This window comes from Gekko japonicus, unplaced genomic scaffold (assembly GCF_001447785.1).
Source record: "Gekko japonicus isolate JY-2015 unplaced genomic scaffold, Gekko_japonicus_V1.1 scaffold47, whole genome shotgun sequence".
In the NCBI taxonomy this organism is placed as follows: Eukaryota; Metazoa; Chordata; class Lepidosauria; order Squamata; family Gekkonidae; genus Gekko; species Gekko japonicus.
The window spans coordinates 991,078-1,012,554 of NW_015165235.1; the positions used below are offsets into that span (position 1 = coordinate 991,078).

The following is a 21,477-nucleotide window of genomic DNA, read 5'->3' on the forward strand; positions in this document are numbered from 1 at the left end:
GTCAAACTTGGCCAGCGTATTGCAACAATGTCAGATCTGTGCCAAATCATTGTTAACAGTGGCTGAGATTTTCCTGTCCTAAACATGCTGTGCTTTGTCTGAACTATCATACCTATCCAGGCAACTTCCCCCAACCATTTTCTGCTGTTTTAGGGATCCTACCTCACAGCCAATTATGTTTTGCACAGCTTGCTGCAGTATACAGTCAAAAAACTTGGTGTGTAGCACAAAAACTAGATTCCTGAAGTGTTGGTACAGACTGTCAACTTTTATGCTTACAACAGTAGTTTCTTGTATTGATAGTTGCTAGGAGTACATAGAGAGTCTCCTGAAGTCTCAGATACCAGAAGGGCCTTTGATTTCAATTGGCTTAAGAGGGACATAGCAGTAGGGTGTTGGCTTGATTCTCTTGATCAGGGGACCCCCAACGTGGTCCTCAATGCTGATACTTTTGCTCGCATCTGCCAGTTCTTAGAAAATGGGTGGGACCAGGTGGGGCTTTTGCTTTTGATTGACCATTAGAAATTTGATTGGCTATGCAGATTTTAAAAGGATTATTCTGGCAGCAGGTTCTACCACAGCACAAGCATTTGTATGATCTGACTAAAGGAGGCAGCAGCCATTTTATGGCTGAGCCCACCATGCTGTGTCAGAATTCCAAAGGTGCCCACAGGCTCAAAAGAGTTGGGGACCATTGCTCTGGATCATTGTACCAGCAAAGCAGTTGTCAGGATAAGATCCTACCAGCACTATATTTGTGCAGTATGAGTTGTGATGTAATGCCTGATTGTCAAAATTTTTTGCTGTTGCACTGGAAGATGATCACTAAGCCAAAGTCAATCACCATCTCTGGAAATGGATTTACAGGCAACATTGTGCTTTGCAGAATTGGCAGGCCTGGAGATAAGATCCTACCAGCACTATATTTGTGTGCAGTATGAGTTGTGACGTGATGCCTGATTGTCAAAAAAAATTTGCTGTTGCACTGGAAGATGATCACTAAGCCAAAGTCAATCACCATCTCTGGAAATGGATTTACAGGCAACATTGTGCTTTGCAGAATTGGCAGGCCTGGGATTATTTGTTTGTTCACTGTTCTAAAGATTCTTTGTGGCCTTTGAGCCACTTCTCTTGGTATAAATTCAGGTAAGAAATATGTGACAGTAAAACAAAATTACATCTGAACTATTGCTGTGAGGCAGACCTGGCATATCTATCTAATTTGTGTAATTGCAGCTATGCCTGTCTTCAGAAACACTAGCGTACTTATAGCCTCTATATGCACCCTCATTTTAATTCAGAGGATAGGTCCTGAAGATTTCTCTCTATTAATGCTAGAGCCCAAGCTGGGAACTCCTCCTGCCCACCTGAGAAGGATCAGAAATGCTGTCCAAGTTACTTGGTCATTGCTATTAGCAGAAGTATCTTATCTACTGGGGGGGGGGGGGTTTCGTGGGGTGGGCTATTGTTCACTGTTCTAAAGATTCTTTGTGGCCTTTGAGCCACTTCTCTTGGTATAAATTCAGGTAAGAAATATGTGACAGTAAAACAAAATTACATCTGAACTATTGCTGTGAGGCAGACCTGGCATATCTGTCTAATTTGTGTAATTGCAGCTATGCCTGTTTTAGTGGTTTAGATGAGTACAATAATTGGACTCAGTTTCCTTATAGAAAAAAGGGATACTAAGTACCAGAGGTCTAAGAATGATTATAGAATCTATGGAAAATAATACTGAATGGACTTCCAAGAACTACAAATTTGAGGAAAAAATCTTTGTAATCACAAAATTAAAAAAAAACATAATATGCCCACAATAGCAATTATAGGAAACACTACCAAAAAGGTTTTTCTAGCAATGATAATTACAAATATACAACTATAGTCACATATCCAAAAAAGTTAGCAAGTTGGAAAAAAACATACTGCAATTTGGCATTTCTGACATGCTTTCTGGGGAGGAAAGGGTATGCTTGTCAATCTGGTTCTTCGCTGTGTGGACTGCATGATTTTGAATCCCCAAAAGCAAGGTTGGAATTGGAGTGATACAGGCTTCCTCAGTTCTTGTTTGATTTGTGATCTCTGCTTTACACTGTTGGGGGGGTGCACAACACACCTGCATTCAGCTGAGTGCTGGCTTTGGATTGGAAGGGGTTTTGAAGGATAATGATTTACAGGAGAACGTTTTTGGTGGGTCTTGCTCAAAAATCTAAAACGGCCCTAGATAATATGATCAGCTATGAGGTGGGGTTTAACTATCTGGCAGCATTTCTAGGTCCTATTAATATGCGGGTTTAATGTGCAACAGGGGCAACATCCCATTAGATACTCCTGAGTATGTAATACACTACACACTGCACTAGCTTGTATAGTTGTTTGGTTCACTAGCTTGTAAGGTGCTCTTCCACTCGGGAACCGCAGTGTTAACACATTAGGACATTTCAGAATATCCAAAGAGCACATTCTCTCTCAGCCTTCCCTCCTCTTCCCACAGGCCTACTTTGCAGGACTTCTTCACTTCTCTGTCCGCAATAGTTTTAAAAATCCCACTCAGGTCGTTTCGTGAGGAAGATGTTCTCTCGTAAAGTCCTTTTTCATGGGTTAATTGGGATGAGGGAGGGCTTCAATCAAGGTGACACGGAAATCCTAGCTTGGTTCTCTGCTAGCAGCTCCCGTTACTTCTACCCCGGAAGCGAAATAGTTTAAAAGGTGGCCAAAATAAACCGGAAGTCCCGCCTCCGGACGATGGCGTGCTGTCTATATAAAAAAAACTAGCCTCCGCTAAGCGTCACGTGAGCGACATGGGTCGAACATGTGACCAGCGGGAGCCCGTGAATTTACCCGAAAGGCATCGCGCGGGTGTTTCTCGGAGGTCAAGATGGCGGGGAGGGCACCTGGTAAGCGGCTCGTGGAGAACATTCGTAGGTCTGTGTGGGGAGGAACGGCGCGGAGACAATTCAGCACGTCTTCCCCGGTGTGGGATGGGAATGGATGAGATCTGGAGGAGGAAGGAGGGTGAAGGAGGAGGACCGTGGGTGGAGCGGAGATGGCTCCGAAGGATCGTGGAAGAAGTTTGGGCTGCTTTGGGAGGCCTCGGACGGCCTTGTGCGATCTCCGCAGGTTCTGGCGGTAGCTGGAAGGCCCTGGCTCGGCACTGGCGGCCTCCGAGCGGTCTTGCTTGCTTGCCCCCGACGGTGGCCAGGATTTACGGACGTGGAACCCCCAGTTTGGTGTGCCCAGCCTGTGGGCTAGGTGCCCTCTGGAATCTTCGGCTGTGACTGAGTGACCTGACCGGGTGGATCAGGGCCGTGTTAAATGGAAGCCCCGTTTATCATCGCCATGGAGCTTAGACTTACCGAGCGTGGGCGTAGTATAGCCGTGGATCATTTGCACAGTGAGCCCCCTGAGAACAGACTGTGCCCGAAAACAGAGCCCCTAGAACAGCTGAGGCCGATCTGGGGCTCCAAGAAAGAATTGCAGATCCTTCTAGAGTCAGGCACAGGGAATCATCATATCCCGGCTCCTTGGGGATTAGGGCCGCAGAACCCTACTCCTCCAGAACTATAGTATTAATTTTAGAGGGCTTTGATTTTTTTAGTGCTATTGTGTTACCAACTAGAGAGCATATTAGTATTTATTGGGAATGCTGTTGGGAGGAGGGGGTTGAAACTAGATTAGAGAGGGAAGTTTCGTCTGATATAGCGAGATGGAGTTGCTTGTTTGGTTAAGGCAGGGTTAGGTATATTGTACTTTTAAAAAATTTCAGTTAGTTGCTAGAGCTGTTGTAATTGTAATTATAATTTGTTAAATTATATTTGTTCAATTTGTTAAAATTATAATGCATTTAGGGCATATTGTAATCTGCTGTTGTTTCATGAGTGTGGGGAGGGAGAAGAGAATCTCATGGCTCCAGTTGATAATGGGAGTGCCTGTTCTGCACTGGGGATCCCAGTGATTGGGGGTAGAGGGAGGTATGGTGGTGGGAGAAGGTCTTGGAATGGAAGGAGATAGAAATATGGTTACACTCAGTGTCCTTCCAACCTTTGTCCCATCCCGAGACACATTGGCTAGGGGGCTAGGAAAGTAAATCCTCCTTTGACACTGATGTTGTGCAATGTCAGGTCCATTAATAACAAGACAGCGACACTGCAAAATAATTTTGCAGTACATGATGTGGACATGGCATGCATGATCAAGACCCAGGAGGGCAAAAGTGTTGCCTTAAAAGAACTGACCCCACCAGGCTTCTCAGTCCTCCATTATTTATGAGAGGGTTTTTCCTTCAGGGCACTCCCCGTTCCAAAGATCGCCAGTATCAATTGTGTAGACTTGGCGTTGGATACTGGAGAGAGTATGGCTGTCTGTCTGGTGTACCAACCACCTACCACCCTGGCAGACAGCCTTCTGAGCTTGCTCGAGGTGGTAGCAGGCTGGGCGTTGGAGTTCCCAAGGCTAGTAGTACTGGGGGACTTCAACATCCCTCGCAGGCCTCGGACCTGGTGTCTTCCATGGCAGTACTAGGACTCTCCCAGATTATATCAGGCCACATGCTGAACTTGATCTTTGGGATGCAATGGGTATGGATCAGATTTCTAGAGATGAAGTGCCATGGTCAGATCATTTTGCTCTGAAGGCCTGGTTGAGTATCCCATTCCCCTCCTGTGGGTGGTGATTGGATTTATGCTTACCTGCGGAGACTAATGGACCCAATTGGTTTCCAGAATGCTCTGCAAGATCTGATAACCCCCAGTGATTCATTAGATGAGCTGATAGAGGACTGGAACTCTCATCTCTCTGAAGCCATCAACGAAATCGCCTCCAATGTCCTTTACACTCGTAGCCTAAATTATCCCCCGGTACACTTCGGAACTCGGGGATGAAACGGGAACTTAGACGACTAGAACAAGTTTGGCGACAAATTTGCAATGAAGCTGCAAGAACATCTTATAGGATGTTTATGAAATCCTATGAGGTGGCGGTGAATGCTATTAAGAAGTTCTATACAGCTTCCATTGCATCTGCTAGCTCTTCCCCAGCCCATCATTTAGGGTCATTAGATCTTTAATTTCTCTCACCAAGAGAACCCAAAGTATTAGGAATTCGGCCAGTAGTTTTGAGGCTTTTGCAAGCTTTTTTTTTGCAGAGAAAGTATTGTTGCTGCACCATGACCTCCTGGTTAATATTGATACAGTATGTGAACTGGAGGCTCCTTGGCTGTCTGAATACTTCACACTTCAGCCAAGTCTCCCAGACCAATGTCGACAGGATCCTGGACAATATATGCCTCTTGGATCTGTGTCCCTCATGGCTTGTGAAAGCCAGTGGTGAGGGAATATGGGGCCCCCTGGTAGACATTATCAATCTGTCCCTGGATTTCAGGGTCTGCCCAGAGGGCTTAAAAGAGGCTGTGGTCGTACGGCTCTTAAAGAAGCCAACTTTGGACTCTTTGGATCCTTCCAGTTACCGCCCACTCTCGAATCTTTTGTTTCTGGGTAAAGTAATTGAGGACAACTCCAGAGTTTCCTGGAAGACACATCGGTCCTGGACCCATTCCAGTTTGGCTTCTGCCCCAGCCACGGAATGGAGATGGCATTGGTTGCCCTCACAGACAAGTTCCATAAACAGCTGGATCAAAGCTGGTTGGTGCTGCTGTTATAGTTGGATCTTACAGCAGCATTCGACACAGTCAGCCATGATCTTCTTACCCACTGCCTCACCGACATAGGAGTTTCGGGCTCCCTTCATTCCTCCAAGGTTGGGGACAGAGAGTGGTGCTGAGAGGGAGGATGTCATGTACGTATCCCTTAGTATGTGGGGTCCCTTGGGGCAATCCTCTCTCTGATGTTAACATATACATGCACCCCTTGCCCAGCTGGTGCAGAATTTTGGGCTGAGTTGCCACCAGTACACTGATGACACCCAGCTTTATCTATTGATGGGCAGGCGGCCAGATACCACCCTGGTGAACTTGGCCGTAGGGTTGGAGGCTGTGGTGGGAAGGTTGAAACAGAGTCGGCTGAGACAGAATCCTTCCAAGACAGGGGTTCTGTGGCTAGGGCAGGGGGATTCAGGTTTGGGGAGCCAGCTCCCAGCCCTTGACTGTGTGCCATTAAGACCAGCACCGACCGACAGGCGCTTGGGTGTGATTCTGGATGCGGGTCCCCCTCTTGTGCACCTCTTAACATCGACACCCCTTGCCCAGCTGGTGCAGAATTTTGGGTTGAGTTGCCACCAGTACACTGATGACACCCAGCTTTATCTATTGATGGGCAGGCGGCCAGATACCACCCTGGTGAACTTGGCCGTAGGGTTGGAGGCTGTGGTGGGATGGTTGAAACAGAGTCGGCTGAGACAGAATCCTTCCAAGACAGGGGTTCTGTGGCTAGGGCAGGGGGATTCAGGTTTGGGGAGCCAGCTGTGTGCCATTAAGACCAGCACCGACCGACAGGCGCTTGGGTGTGATTCTGGATACCTCCTTAACAATGGAAGCCCAGGTCACTAATGTTGCCAGACTGACATTTTTCTAACCGAACCAGGTCAGGCAACTGGCTCCCTGCCTACCTTGCCCTGATCTGGCCACAGTAATCCATGCAATGGTCACCTCCAGATTAGAGTACTGTAGCTCATTCTACGTGGGCCTACCCTTGAGGCTGACCTGGAAACACCAACTGGTGCAGAATGCAGCAGCATGGGTCCATGTATACAACACATATTCACCCTGTGCTGTGTGAGATGCACTGGCTTCTCGTGGAGTACCACATCAAGTTCAGGCTTTTTGTGCTGATCTTAAAATCTCTTAATGATTCGGGGCCACCTCTCCTAGTATATCCCCAGTAGAGTGCTGCACTCAGTAGATCAGAACCTATTGGTGGTGCCCAGCTCAAGGGATATTTGGCTGTTCTCCTCAAGCAGAGCTAGGACATTTTCTGCCCTGGCTCCAACCTGGTGAAACTCTCTGCCGAGCAACATCCCTGCCCTGCGGGACCTGATGCAGTTCCACAGGGCCTGTAAGGCAGAGAGGGCTCTGGTTGAGGACAGTGATGGTCTCATCCTTCTGGCACTCCACCCACACATCCCGGTGAGGCAGTGGCACTGTTGGAACCTCTAGTGTCATCTTTTAGGTTAATTCGGGCCTACAAGGCCCTGGCTGTTTCCTACTTCCATTTGCAGTTCTGCTGCTGCTACCATATTACAGCTTGCTTTACCAGTCTGAATCACACAGGAGAGATAGATAGGCAAGACTCTCCTGTGCAATTGAGAGAGTCTGGTAAAGAACTGGCTGAGGGTCCTCCCCCCAGGGGGAGAGAGGGAACAGCCAGAGCTTGCTTCCTGGCCAGGCTGCAGGCGAAAAGGGAAGGAAGCCTTTCTTTCCTTTCCCTGGCTGAGGCTCCTCCCTGAAGCCAGGGAGGGAATGAGGGAGAGTTTGCTTTGCTGGGCTGCCTCAGTTGCATGGGAGGAATACCAAGCACCTTTAAGACCAACAAATTTTTGTTCGAGATATGAGCGTTTGTGTGCCTTGGTAGAGTGTGTGTGTGTGTTTTGTTGGGCTTCTTATGCCAGGGCTCTCCTGGGTGCAACTGGGTTCCCTCCCCCTTTTCAATATATTCATGCCCTCATGATCCAGTCTTTCTCAGTAAGAAAGTAATGTGAACTATTTTAAGAGAAGGAATAACAACAAGCCAGTGAGGTGGATTAGACTGAGAGTGTGTGTCCAGACCAAGTTCACCCCCTTTGTAGGAAGTTGTAATTATTTCTCTGGGGAAGAGTACAGTTTTGTAGACAAACACATGGCCCGCAGTCTGTGTTAGGATGCCTTCTCATGTTCTTGACTAGCACATGAAGCAACTTATGTACAAGAGGGTGCAGTGCCCCAGCCATTTCATGTTTTCCCCTGGATCCTAGGCTAGGAACACTGAGCATGAGATTTTTGTAATCATTGTCAATAAATCAAAAGTAGGTTTGCAGCTTTACGAATACACACCTGAACAGTATACTCAAGATTGCTACTGCACAGACATTTTGATACAATAATTCAGAGCAGAGGTGTCAGTCATCAAAGACTGTTAAATAGGCAAAATATTGCAAGAAGCTAGTATTTTAAGCATGTTTTATTTAAAGTTTAAAAATCTTTAATTGCGTTTGTGCCCTTTATAAAGTTTATATCTCTGCTACCTGGCATTACATTTTATGACAATACATGACCTGGCCCAGCCATTAAGACGGCCATCCCATCCCTCCTTTTATGGTAGGCTTTCTATTCTTTGTATTTCTGATGGTTTTGTAGTTGTTAAATAGATGAAACTTTTCTTCTTGTGGTGCCTGCATCTAGGGAAACTAATTTTCATGTTTATAGCCCACTCTAGTCTCCTGGCCTGATGTAAGTTGCACACACATTTCTGTCCCCAAAGATTTTGCCAGCAGTCCAATTCACACTCACTTGGGAATAAGTCACCTTGAACTCAGTTTGACTGACTTGTAGTCAATAGACATAGGATTGAGTTGAATTTTGAATGATGCTTTGTAAATATAAAACATGCTTTAGGAGTTTAATTATGTCCTTCTTGCTTCCCTTAAACGAAGCTGGGTAAGGAAACAGAGCTGCAGACAGATCTCTGAGATAGCAATAAACGATAGTTATGAAAAGTTGCTTTTGTCAAAATGCTAGTAAACTTTATATGCTGACCTATTTGGGTGATCTTGTGAAAAAAGTGTAGGTAAATACATATTGATCCTGTCGATACTTTTAACTAGATGCCTCTTTAAAAGCTGCTTAATGTGCCCAGTACATAGCTCACTGTGTGGAAAAATCCTTTCCATTCATTACAAATTTGTCCAGTACATAGCTCACTGTGTGGAAAAATCCTTTCCACTCATCTAAAAATTTAGTGGAGAAAAAGCTTAATGTGTAATATACATATTTTTGTTTATGGGCATTTGAGACCAATTCAGATTCTTTTTTAGAAATAGGTAGAATTTGTGGCCCTTAAAAAAGTGTTCTCTTACTGTTTGCTTCAATTCCAGAAGGCTAATCAAGTTAACAGAGAGGCTGTGGTGGCTCAAGTGGTTAAGACGCTGAACTGCAGACTGGAAGGTCGGTAGTTCAGCAGTTCGAGACCCGAGTGCTGCATGATGGAGTGAGCTCCTGTCTCTAGTTCCAGCTCCTGCCAACCTAGCAGTTCGAAAGCAAGAAATTGCAAGTTGATAAATAGGTACCACTTTGGTGGGAAGGTAACAGCGTTCCGTGTGCCTCGGCGTCTAATCATGCCGGCCACATGACCACGGAAATGTCTTTGAACAGCGCTGGCTCTTCGGCTTGGAAACTGAGATGAGCACCGCAACCCTAGAGTCGGATTCGACTGGCTTTCAAGCAAGGGAAACCTTAATCAAGTTAATCTGATACAGAATTGCACAGAAAGAGCATTGTGACACCTTAACGACTAAACTGTTGTGGGTCAAATGATGACGTGGACTCTGGTCCATGAAAGCATAATCCATAGTAAGCCTGGTATTTTTAACGACATCGCTAGGTTCTTTATTTACTTCATTTTAATTGCATCTTTCTCCTCAATCAGAGATCCTAGCCTACATCAGTCTCTCCTCTGTTTTTGTTGTTCTGTTTAATGAATGTGTCCAACAGAACTATTCTGTGCATGTTTACTTGGAAGTCCATCTTGCTGTGTCCAGTGAGGCTTATTCCCTCATAGGTTTGCGTAGGACTGCTACCTTAATAGTCAACAGCTTTTAAATAACACTTAAAGAGTGTTTTATGGTATATGTGATAGTGTGGGCTGTGTATTAGTAAGAATGTACAAGTGTAACTCTTATCTACTAGATTCTTTTATATAAAAATGTCAGCTGAAACTAGGTTTTGAAGGCTGCTTAAATAGAGTGATGAACTGAACAAATATAGCTAGAAGGCCTTTAAGTTTTAAAGTCACCAGTTCAAAAATGCATTGGATAACTTTACTTTAGTGGTAATTAGAGTTCAGCTTTTGTTTGTTCTCTCCTTGCCCAATTACTTTTCGTAATGGCTCAGAATGTGTGGGATTGATCATCCTTCTCTCAAAAGAAATTGTAAACTACAAACAATTGATTAGCAGCCATGTACTTGGTCATGTACTCTCTAACAGTTAGAAATGTTGCATATCTATATGGGCAAAAGGAAATACACATTAAAATACTTGTAGGTTAGTGTCTGGAGAAATGCTTGTACCAGACCTTGTTCTTCTCTTGAACTAATAGTGGTGATTGTCACTTTCAGCTGCAGCTGGTGGGCGTCTGCTTCAAGGTCTCCGCAAGTGGTACTACAATGCTGCCGGATTCAATAAGCTTGGTGGGTGTCTTCATTTTACAGATAAGTTAATGGATAGTTGAGAGAGAACCTGTAGAAAAATGGCGTCTGTCAGTTGAAGCTAAGAATGTGATGATATAATGACCTGTAATGACTATTGAAGTGTAATTTCCCTTTTAGAGGTCTTGTGAATATTGATTGCCATTGTGGCCTTTGTTTTCTTTTTTATATTATTGAAGTCATAATGAAGTAGAAATATAAGGTCTGAACCAGCCAAAATTAAGCAATTCTAAGTCCCGCTGACTTTAGCTGAAGGAGTTTGAGCAAATCTATTGGTGAATAGCTCAGTCGTTTTGCCCTTTGGCCAGTCTATAAATGCTCTGTTAGGGTTAGCTGTAGCGAGCAGGAATTTTCTAGGTAGCCAAACATACAGATACAAATATACAGAAATTGGTACTTTCCTTTTAGGGAAAGGAATTGACTATTGGTGGCCTGCAGTGGAGGTATTCATTCTCCGAAACAGTTTGCTGCCTTGCTACCCATTTCCCATACCAAATATTGACCAGGATATAGTAATAAAAGTCTGAAATGTTCAGGAATTGATTTAAATGTAACTGTTTTTGTTATTTCCTGATTATGCCTCAGCCAGACATTCCATAACCTTTACCATTGGGTTGTGCCAGCTTTATTATGGAGTCTTACGACTCAAATGAAATTGTTTGGAAAAGGCACTTACAAACCGTAGTTTGGACAAATCCATTGTTTGGACAAAATAGTGGGGCCTGACAAAGAATTAGCTGTTCCTGCTGTAAGTTACAAAGGACTAAAACAGGTCTGTAGGTAATTCGGCAAGTGGGCATTTGAAGACTTTGCAAAGGTAATTTGGTGTTAAGTAAATTTCGACTTAAATGCTTATGATGCTGAAGTTTTGCACTATGGTGTATTGCAATATTTGCAATCATATAATATGTATGTTTTAGAAATAAATTGTTACCCAAAATCATTAGAAAGATAAGGCTGCCAACCTAGAACTTGGGAGTGGGGGACTCTACAAATTTATGGTGAAATTAGAGGTCTTAACTAGGGATGTGCATTCGGTTCATCTGCAGGCCGATTCAGATTCTCTGATCTGAATTGGCTTGCTGCCGAATTTCAGCGGCAATTCGGCCCCATTATATCCTATGGGCCATTGAAGTCAATGGTGAAAACACAGGGTATATTCTGGGGGCTGGAGGGGAGGAGAGGCTTCAAACTCTCAGGGTAGCTGCTGGAGCTTCTCCCCAAGATACCAACCAAGTTTGAAGAACATTGGACCAGGGGGTCCGATTCTACGGGGCCCCAAACAGGTTGCCCCTATCCCCTCCATTGTTCTCTATGGTGGGAAGATAGCTAGATTGTACTTGCTGTTTCACATAGTATTGCAATCTTAAGGACAAATAAATGGTGATGCTCCTTCAACCACTTGGGATAGACCTCATCTCCACAAGTGCAGCTGCTCTACAATGAGAGTCAAAGGCTCCCTCAGAAGCTACTGTTGGATGGAGAAGCCAGGCTGGAGTCCTAGACATGTTAACTTAAAAGTAAGGGTACCTTTGGATGTGTGTTCAGGTCTGAATGAATAGGTTTTTTGTAGTGAACTGCTACGAACAATGATCCAAAGCTTATGTTTCTAGACACTTTTATTAATGCAGCAACTTATAAAGTGGATGATATAAATTGAACTTTGACATTCTCTCAAACAGAGCTTGATCATTCCCAGGTGCCAGGTAACCATGGCACCTAGTATTTTCAGCAATCAAGTTTTTGTAGCATCTGTCAGCGATTCTCAGAGATGTACAAAGTGGTGGATCTGATCAGTTTTTCCACTTGTGAAGAATAGGAGGACACAATTCCCTTTGGCCACCAAAAAAGTTGTGCTTTGAATCCTGGAACCTGCAACCGCGTAAAGTTAAGTTTACCTATAAAACAAGCAATTACAAGAACTTCATGCTCATCTACAGAACATTTATTACAGTATATAAATAGTAGTGTATATATGTAGCCTTATATACTACTATATAAGGGTACGTAGATACACTACTATTTATATGCTGTAATAAAATGATGAGAAGCTGTGAAGCAGTTAGGACTGGGCTTTGTAGTACTGATAAGTAGAAAAATTGGGTGTTAAAATACGAAACCCTAAAGGCTGAAAAATTAGTATGGCTCCTAGAACCAAAGAAAACTTGTCAAAGCTTATTCTAAAACTCTGACTTTCCTCAGCTTTGCTGAAGTTTGGCTGGTAGTTTTGTTACTGTGAGAAACATCTTGCTGTTGCAGGTCTAATGAGAGATGATACAATCTATGAGGATGATGATGTGAAGGAAGCACTAAAGAGGCTTCCCGAAGATGTGTATAATGCGAGATTATTTCGTATCAAGAGAGCACTAGATTTGTCCATGAGGCAACAAATTCTTCCCAAAGAACAGTGGGGAAAATACGAAGAGGTATGAGACTGTTGATACAGGGATTTGTTTTTTTTTAAATGAAGCTTTATAGTAAACCAACTGAAGTGTTTTATCCATACTTAACCTTTGCCAGCCAACGAAGGTGATGAATGGTTATAAAAGCAGAATTCCACTGATTACTCCAGGGCCTAAAACTCAAACTTCTCTGATGCTCAAGACTGGTGATAGAAGTTCATGTAGGGCACCTTTTCTGCAGCAGACAAATAATTGGGAAATAAGAATGCAATACCTGTGCTGCATCCGCCTGCACATCTGGGCAGAGGTTCTCTGAGTGCACACTCTGCCAGTGGGTTAGGGTGGGAAGTGAGCTTGTACTGCATACAGCTGCCCTGGTTGCATTTGCTACTTACTGCATGTATGTATGGTTTTATTTATTTATTTAAATTTCTACCCCGCCCTCCCCACGAATGGGCTCAGGACGGCTGGTTGGAACATCCTGGCCACAGAAACCAGTTTCCTGTACAGTCTTCTCTCTTTCTTTGTTTTGGTTGGGAGTATGGTTTACCATATTAACTTCCTCTGTGTTAAGAACATGCTGTAAAATCTATGTTGGTAAAACAGTTGTGGTGAAACAGCCTTTAGGTATGAATGGCTTTCCCTCTAAACGTAGTTTTATTAATCCTTAAGAGACAGAAGATCTGGAATAGTGTATTTGAAAGCTACCTTAGCTCTCAGTATTCTGTCAGACACTTGCCAAAATAAGCAGAACTCCAGGCAGGAGTGTATTATTCAAAGGTACTGGCAGAGCAAATGCACAAGAGCAAAAGGCAATATGCTGTGTGTGTGTGTGTTTTGGGGGGGGCGGTCATTTTAAATGTAATCCTAAATTTTTCACTGATGATTTCAGGAATTAATTTGTGGTAGAAAATTCACAACCTAATAAGATCAGTTATTAGGCCAGAATTACTGGTGAGAGGATCACACAAATGTGCTGAAGATACTCTGATAATTTTGTGGTAGAGAGAAATCTTGGGGGAACACAATGCAGCTTATTCTGAGTTAAGTATTTCACCTTGGGTACCAGTGTTTTCTGTTTAAAACTGAGCAGTCTTGGTGTGGCCATGTGACTGCCAGTGCTGCTCTGAAAAAGGCTCGCACTTTCCAGCTCAGCTTCTTCTTTGTTTTTCACCCCATTCCAGGAGAATTATTATCTGGAACCATACCTGAAAGAAGTCGTTCGTGAAAGACTTGAAAAGGAGGCATGGGGAAAGAAGTAACTGATTGTAACTTTCTTGTGCAAATGCTTCCCTAAAGTTCTGGAAGAATTCTCTTTAAATATCTGGGTGCTGAGAAGTCTCACATAACGTTATGATCACTCAAGATTTTGTTCATCCAACTGAAACATTACTAAACCAGCTTGGAATCCTTTCTCCTAAATTGCAAGGAATTGGTTCAAGTCCTTTTCGGCTACATTGCATGCTTGCGGGGTAATCTGTAATCTTCATTCCAGCTGTTTGAGTAATTCTTTTTGTCATAATACAGCTGTTTCCTGCAGCTGGGAGGGTAGATAAGCAACAGTTTGCTGTTCTTGTTCCTGCTCTTCGGGCTCCCTTCTTTACAAGGGATGCCCATCTGCACTGTGACTGCGCACATCCATCATCACCTCTTGTCTCTGGAGATGGGGATGCAGGCGCAGACTTCAGCAATCAGCAGCAGCCCTAGACGGGTTGTGTAACCCGTCGTGTCTACCCAAACAAATGGAATGGCACATTAATAGACCCTTTTGGAATGTTTGTGTTTCCTGCCAATCTTGAAATAAAATTGCCTCATTTAACCCAAATTAGTCACTTGGATTTATTTGCTGAATGACTAAAGCCCTACAGTCCTGAGTAAACTTGGGAGTAATGTCCCATGGCAAGCAAGAGAACTTATTTCTGAGTGTAAAGGTTTTTAATTGGGTAGTAAAATGTTAAAATGTGGTCCCTAAAGGATACTTATCTGATTGGTAGTGCCTGTCATTTGTGGTGTTACATAGTTGAAATGCTTTATCTACAGTCTAAAGGGGGACATTTGTCTTCTTTTGGCTCATGCTAGCAGGAAGTGGGGAAATCAGAACCTGTCCTCAGTTGCTGGTAATGCCCAAATGGGCAAGGGGCCAGAATATAATCACTGAGTTGCAGATGGCCCTTGAGCTCTACGCTCTGCCCAAGAGCAGAATAAATCAGTCTCGTTTCATGTGTTATATTGGAATCTGGCAGTGGACAAGCTGCCCGTGCTTCTGGTTTCCCTGCTTTTCTATAACACACAAGTTGACCCTGGTGTGTTCAACCTGTGTAGAGAGCTCCTTCCATGAGAACTGTTCAGGCATATTTAGTATGATTATTCAACCTTCACAAGAGGTGGCTCTTATGATCACAAGGAAAAGAGGTTGAGCACAATGAAAAAAAAGGCTGTGTGTTTCATGGATTGGATGTAAACTGATCCGTTGTAACACCCACCTACTCTTTTCATCATATTAATTTTTTAAAAGTGGCCAAATAGGTCTCCCAAGAAGAAAAGTATGCATGAACTGGATAAACCTATGTTAATAGTCCAGAAGGCAACATTTCAGAAGGCAACATTTCAGGAATTAATGGGATTGTAAACTGCCTTCTGTCTGCAAAATCAGAACTGGGAGAAAATCAAGGTTGTCTTGGCCCCCTGGACTAGCCAATGTGATCCAATGTACAGTATGCTGCAAAGGAGAGATCTCGTGTGGTGTAGGAAAGTACTGGCTGAGCAAATGCACAAGAGCACAAAATGGAAGAGTCGAACTCTCCAGGCAAATAGTCTGGGGGCACTTCTTTAATTTTTGTCTTTTACTTCAGCATGTTGCTTTTTTGCTCTTGTACATTTACTTTTCCAGAACCTTTCTGAGCTAAGCTCACTGCCTCTTTTCCCCAAGGTATTTTGAATTCTAAAACAGTTTATTGCTGTGTAGTGAAAGATTCATTCAGAAAGTCTTTGCAAGGGAACTACTTTGACTGGGGGCACCTGTTGCCTTCCCAAATATCAGAGTACAGTAGCCTAGGCAGTGGTTCCAGGTGGGTGAATCTATACGGGGGGCAGGCAGCAGCAGCTAACTTGGCTCATAGTATGTCCTATAAATTCTGGGGGAGAAGCAGCTGAAATCTCCCTGAAACTGCTTTGGGAGCAGTTTTGGGGTAGGAGGGTTTATTCCCCACCAGTAATCCTCTTTAAATATCCCCTTTGTCTTATATTTTGCTGAAACCATAGGTATAGTAGCCCTTCTGCTCTTACCGGTTCAAAGAAACTTGGGATGGGGAGGGGGGGCTAAAGTAGCCCTTAAGTAAACCTTTTACAGTCTAGCATGCATATCATTCATACACACACACACACAACTTTTACCCACAGCTCCTGAGGTAAAAGGAAACAGTCTTGGACTGAAGGAGAATATCTACTAATGTTGGTTATGTCAGTTATGTATTCAACTATAGGTGCTGCTCATAAATATATCGTAATACTAAAGCACTGTGTACAATAAATTGAAATAAACATATAAATTATATAAACAATATTTATATTGTGTCAGTTGTACAATATTTGCACAAACTTAAATGATATGAACAAAACTAAACACACACAATATTTCAAGAGATTAAAGAGTTGTAAACAAATGTCAGGTTCACAACATGAAGCTTGCAAGACTACAGGTGGTGGTGGTAATAAGAATCCCATTTCTGTGTGCCTTCGTCAGGTCTTACAGCCTCATTTTTTTGTGAATTAGCTCTGTATTTCTCAAGTCTAAGAACATTTAATTGAATGAGGGAATTGCCAGAAGAGTTTCAGAACGTGGTGACAGCCTACAGAGATTCACAGGTGGCTAGATCAGGAAGAGGTGGGGGGACTGGCATAAATAGTCAAAAAGGGCATGTCTGGATGGGTGTATAATCACACCTTCTCTCCAAAATGAGCCACCCAGACTCCCTCCCCTGCCAAGCTTGGTGCCTGGCTGGGAGAAAGATGCCGGCAGTGACATGAGAGAAGGTAAAGTTCAGCTGCCCATACAGGCATGTTCATTTTTCCTTTTAGTCCTCTTTGTATGTGAGTGGGGGAAGATCTTGCTTTAAAACACATTTGCCACTAATTGATTTTGGCCTTTGGGACTCTTGTAAAGAAGTGTCAAGCCCCTTTTTCCTTGAGGCTTCATCCGATGGAGCAGCTGTAGCTTCATGCACTTAGCCACCCTTGCTACTCTAGTTGAAGCAGATTCTCAACCTTCCCATTGCTGCATCTACTGAAAGTAACACTGAGCTTTAATTTCTTGTTTTTGTGGTCAGTGGCATTCCCGAGGGTTGCCTGCTACTGCTATTCTATTAAGTGGGGCAGATCTGAATGGGTGAAGGAGTTGTGGCCAGTTAATCTTAGCTTGCAGGTTTGGAAATCCTACGTTGCTTTGCAAATTACCCTGCCGCAGGGATAGGCTATAAGTACATGCATCACTAGAAATGAGATTCGACTGCGGGTAACAATGTTTAGTGAGGTTCTGAAATCATGCTAATTGTTTAAACGCTTTCTTCTTATCTCCGTACTTATCAAAATTCTCAGCAAACAACTCATATTAAATCATCTCCTCAGGTGGAAATGGAAGGAGGAGGGAGAGAATGGTGAGAATCTACCCTGTGCTCAGTACTTAGCCCATTAATTCGCTTCTTGCTTGTTTGGATGCCTGATGGGGTTTCTTGGGAGACCACTGCTTTTGTACGACTGGAACCGATTTCTCTCAAGACCAACTGTTAGCTTTAAAAATCTGTTCCACCGGCATATGCAAGGATTACAAACATTGCTGTGGAATGGTTTGGCCCTACAACATATATACCAGTATAACACTTAGAATTTGTGCAGGTCCCAAGCAGATTTGCCACATTCCCACTGTTGATACCTATGTAGAAATCATTGTTGAGTAGTAGTCAGAGTGTCAGGCTAGGTCTCTGGAAATTTGGCTTCAAGCCCTCTGCTCAGCCATGAAGTCAACTGAGTGACCTTGGGCCAATCACGGTCTCAGCCTATTCTTCACCATGGAGTTGTCAGGGGTCTGAAGTGGAAGAAGGGAGAATTACACGTGCCACCTTGAGCTATGCCAGTCAGGGCTCTCTTCAGATGCATGAAGTACGCAACCTTTGGGTTGCACACAACTGTTGGCCCTGACTTTATATTCTGGGGAGAATCTACCCCTCTGAAATTATTTAGAATTTTTGTAGGCTTTTTTAGACTTCTTCCATTCACAAGCAGAGTGAGGGACATTTCCCAGGGTGCTGTTAGATCTGTCGGCCACATTTGACACGGTCGACCATCAGTTGCTGACCCACTGCCTCACTGACATGGGAATCCAGGGGCTTGCCTTACAATGGCTTGCTTTCTTTCTCCAGGGTCGGGGACAAAGGGTGGTGTTAGGGGACCAGCAGTCCAGGAGACACCCACCGGAGTGTGGTGTGCCTCAAGGGGGCAGTGCTGTCTCCAATGTTATTTAACATCTACATGTGCTCCCTTGCCCAGATTGCCTGGAGGCATGGGCTGCGGTGCCACCAGTACACTGATGACACCCAGCTCTATCTGATGTTGGGCGGCCAGTCGGACTCCAGACCGGAAGATCTGGACTGGGCATTGCAAGCCATGGCTGGTTGGCTCAAACTGAGCCGGCTGAAGCTGAACCCAGCGAAGATGGAGGTCCTGTGCCTGAGTTGGGACGGTTTGGGGGTAGGGATCCCACTCCTGGCCTTTGGTGGGGCACCATTGGTGCCAGCGCTGGAAGTTAGGAGTCTGGGAGTGTCCAGGTAGCAGCCACTGCTAAGTCTGCTTTTTACCATCTTCGGCTGATTCGGCAGTTGATTTTCTTCCTTGGCTGCGATGACCTGGCTACAGTGATCCATGCGATGGTCACCTTGAGACTAGACTACTGTAACACTCTTTACATGGGGCTGCCCTTCTGGCAGATCTGGAAGCTGCAGTTAGTGCAGAATGCTGTGGCCAGGCTCCTGAGTGACCTTCCTAAATGGGAGCACATCCAGCCTGCGCTGAAGGCATTGCACTGGCTGCCAATAGCGTACCAAATCCACTTCAAGGTGCTGGTACTTACCTTTAAAGCCTATATGGCCAGGGTCCGACATACCTGAGGGACCGCCTTTCCCCATATATACCTCAGAGAGCACTATGGTTGGGGTCACAACATCGACTAACCATCCCAGGCCCTAAGGATGCCAGGCTCGCTGCTGCCAGGGCCAGGGCCTTTTCAGTGGTAGCTCCATACTGGTGGAATGAGCTCCCAGAAAAGATCACGATGACTATCACTAGCACTTTGATTATTTGATTGTTTAAATTTTTAAAAATGTTTTAACTTTTGTATGGGTACTAGGTACTGATAAATGTAACCTTCCCCGAGCCTGTTCACGGGGAGGGCGGGGTATAAATGGAATAAATAAACGGAATAAATAAATATATTTATCTTCCTTATCCCCCGCCTTGGGTACCAACTGGTTTGGGAGAAAAGTTGCTTTGGAAATATTTTAGAATAGCAATAGTGGCAGATGCTGTATTGTTGGCAGAGGCTGTAATGGTTTGAGTGTCAGACTCGGGTTCCAGATCCTCTCTCTGCTGTGAAGCTCTCCGAGTGACCTTGGGGCAATCTACTCCCCCTCAGCATAACCCACCTCCCAGGGTTGCTGCAGAGATAAAACAAAGCAAGAGCCATATGTGGCTCTTTGAGGTCCTTGGAGAAATACAGGGTAAAATGCACTGATCGTTTTGTTCGAATTTCATCACTGCTGCTTGCCGGATGAATTTCTCGCCTTGGCACTAGGTGGGGGTGTGGCGTCAGTTTTCAAGGCTATCCTTCAGCTATCAGGACACTTAAAAAAAAAATCATGACAGCACCTTTAAAAGTTTATGGCCCACAGGAGAATCGACTACTAAGTCATGTATTGTTGTAATGAAATCTAATATATACTATGTAAAATGAATTATGAGATGCTGTTTAGTTTTGGGTTTTTATTACTTCAGTCACTTGTAGTTGTGTTTCCCTTTATGCTATTTCTCAGTCTTTAAACAGACCAGATGACTGTATAAAGAACACCTAATAAAATCTGGAGATGTTAAAACATACATGTTAACTATTTTAACATGCTTTGCTGTAGTTCTTAAAGCAATGTTAGCTTTCAGATCACAATGGCTATGCCTTAACTTTGAGGAAGAATGTATGATACAGTGCTAATGCTTGTTCTGTGTAGGGGTCTCCTCTTGGCATTTCAGGTGTTCTGTTGTTACATGCCTGAACTTCATACTTTGGAGGTGAGAACTGGGGTGCCTGCAACTGTTGTCTTTACAGTGCCAGCCAGCATTAACAATGCTGAAAGGCCAAAACAAAGTCCACACAATGCAAGAGTGGTTTCTACCCACCAGATTGCCTCAACTCCATTATGTGTCACAAGTGCAAAATACAGTAAAAGGGTGCAAGGAACTCCAGAATCCTCTACAATGTGATCCAACACGTGGGTTACAGAAGAAGCATTGAGCAAATGCACCCACTGGAGTCACTCATCTGATGTGGAGAGGCCATTGGACAAACAACTCCCTGTACATAGGTACAACCATAAGTGCATCTAAGGCACTGTGTTTCTTTTGGGACCTTTAATCTTGTTTCTTTTGGGACCTTTAATCTTGTGTATTTCCCTTTATGCTATTTCTCAGTCTTTAAACAGACCAGATGACTGTATAAAGAACACCTAATAAAATCTGGAGATGTTAAAACATACATGTTAACTATTTTAACATGCTTTGCTGTAGTTCTTAAAGCAATGTTAGCTTTCAGATCACAATGGCTATGCCTTAACTTTGAGGAAGAATGTATGATACAGTGCTAATGCTTGTTCTGTGTAGGGGTCTCCTCTTGGCATTTCAGGTGTTCTGTTGTTACATGCCTGAACTTCATACTTTGGAGGTGAGAACTGGGGTGCCTGCAACTGTTGTCTTTACAGTGCCAGCCAGCATTAACAATGCTGAAAGGCCAAAACAAAGTCCACACAATGCAAGAGTGGTTTCTACCCACCAGATTGCCTCAACTCCACTATGTGTCACAAGTGCAAAATACAGTAAAAGGGTGCAAGGAACTCCAGAATCCTCTACAATGTGATCCAACACGTGGGTTACAGAAGAAGCATTGAGCAAATGCACCCACTGGAGTCACTCATCTGATGTGGAGAGGCCATTGGACAAACAACTCCCTGTACATAGGTACAACCATAAGTGCATCTAAGGCAGTTCTCTTGGGACCTTTAATCTTGTGTATACATGGAAGGAGGCAGAGCATATTTAGATAATACTTTTATGTAAAATAAAAGGGACAACATAAACAAATGCAGAGACATAGAACTGATTCAAAATTAAGCAGTTGGTCCAATACAATATCATATAAATGCAGAGGAAAGCCAATGTACAGTCCTATATAAAGCTACTGGGTGTGTGTGTGCGCTCCCTGAATGGGGAATAAAAGGGAGAATGTAAAATATATTTTGCCTGTCTGATGAGAAAGAGAGTTCATGGTCTAGGATTCCTTGAGGATAGTGTAGGGGCGAGAAGGTCCTTTGGGAGAGACAGAATTGCCTGGTTTCAAGTTGATGCCTGAGTCCCTAGGATGGCCAAATCCAAATTGCTGGGTGAAAGAAACCCATTTTAAATATAATTTTT

General features: G+C 43.9%; 1 protein-coding gene across 1 annotated transcript; it reads left to right on the top strand.

Moving 5' to 3' along the window:
* Window positions 1–2,841: 2,841 nt before the first annotated feature.
* Window positions 2,842–14,970, top strand: LOC107109258 (cytochrome b-c1 complex subunit 7). Its single transcript, XM_015409839.1, has 4 exons — window positions 2,842–2,897; window positions 10,262–10,333; window positions 12,611–12,777; window positions 13,938–14,970. Exons 1-4 carry the CDS (start codon window positions 2,879–2,881, stop codon window positions 14,013–14,015), a joined length of 336 nt encoding a protein of 111 aa, XP_015265325.1. The 5' UTR covers window positions 2,842–2,878; the 3' UTR covers window positions 14,016–14,970.
* Window positions 14,971–21,477: the final 6,507 nt, after the last annotated feature.

Bases quoted from the DNA above. Each gene is read 5' to 3' on its own strand.
- LOC107109258 (XM_015409839.1), top strand. The intron at 10,334-12,610 runs GTGGGTGTCTTC...TTGCTGTTGCAG, and splicing joins TGCCGGATTCAATAAGCTTG to GTCTAATGAGAGATGATACA. The intron at 12,778-13,937 runs GTATGAGACTGT...ACCCCATTCCAG, and splicing joins AGTGGGGAAAATACGAAGAG to GAGAATTATTATCTGGAACC.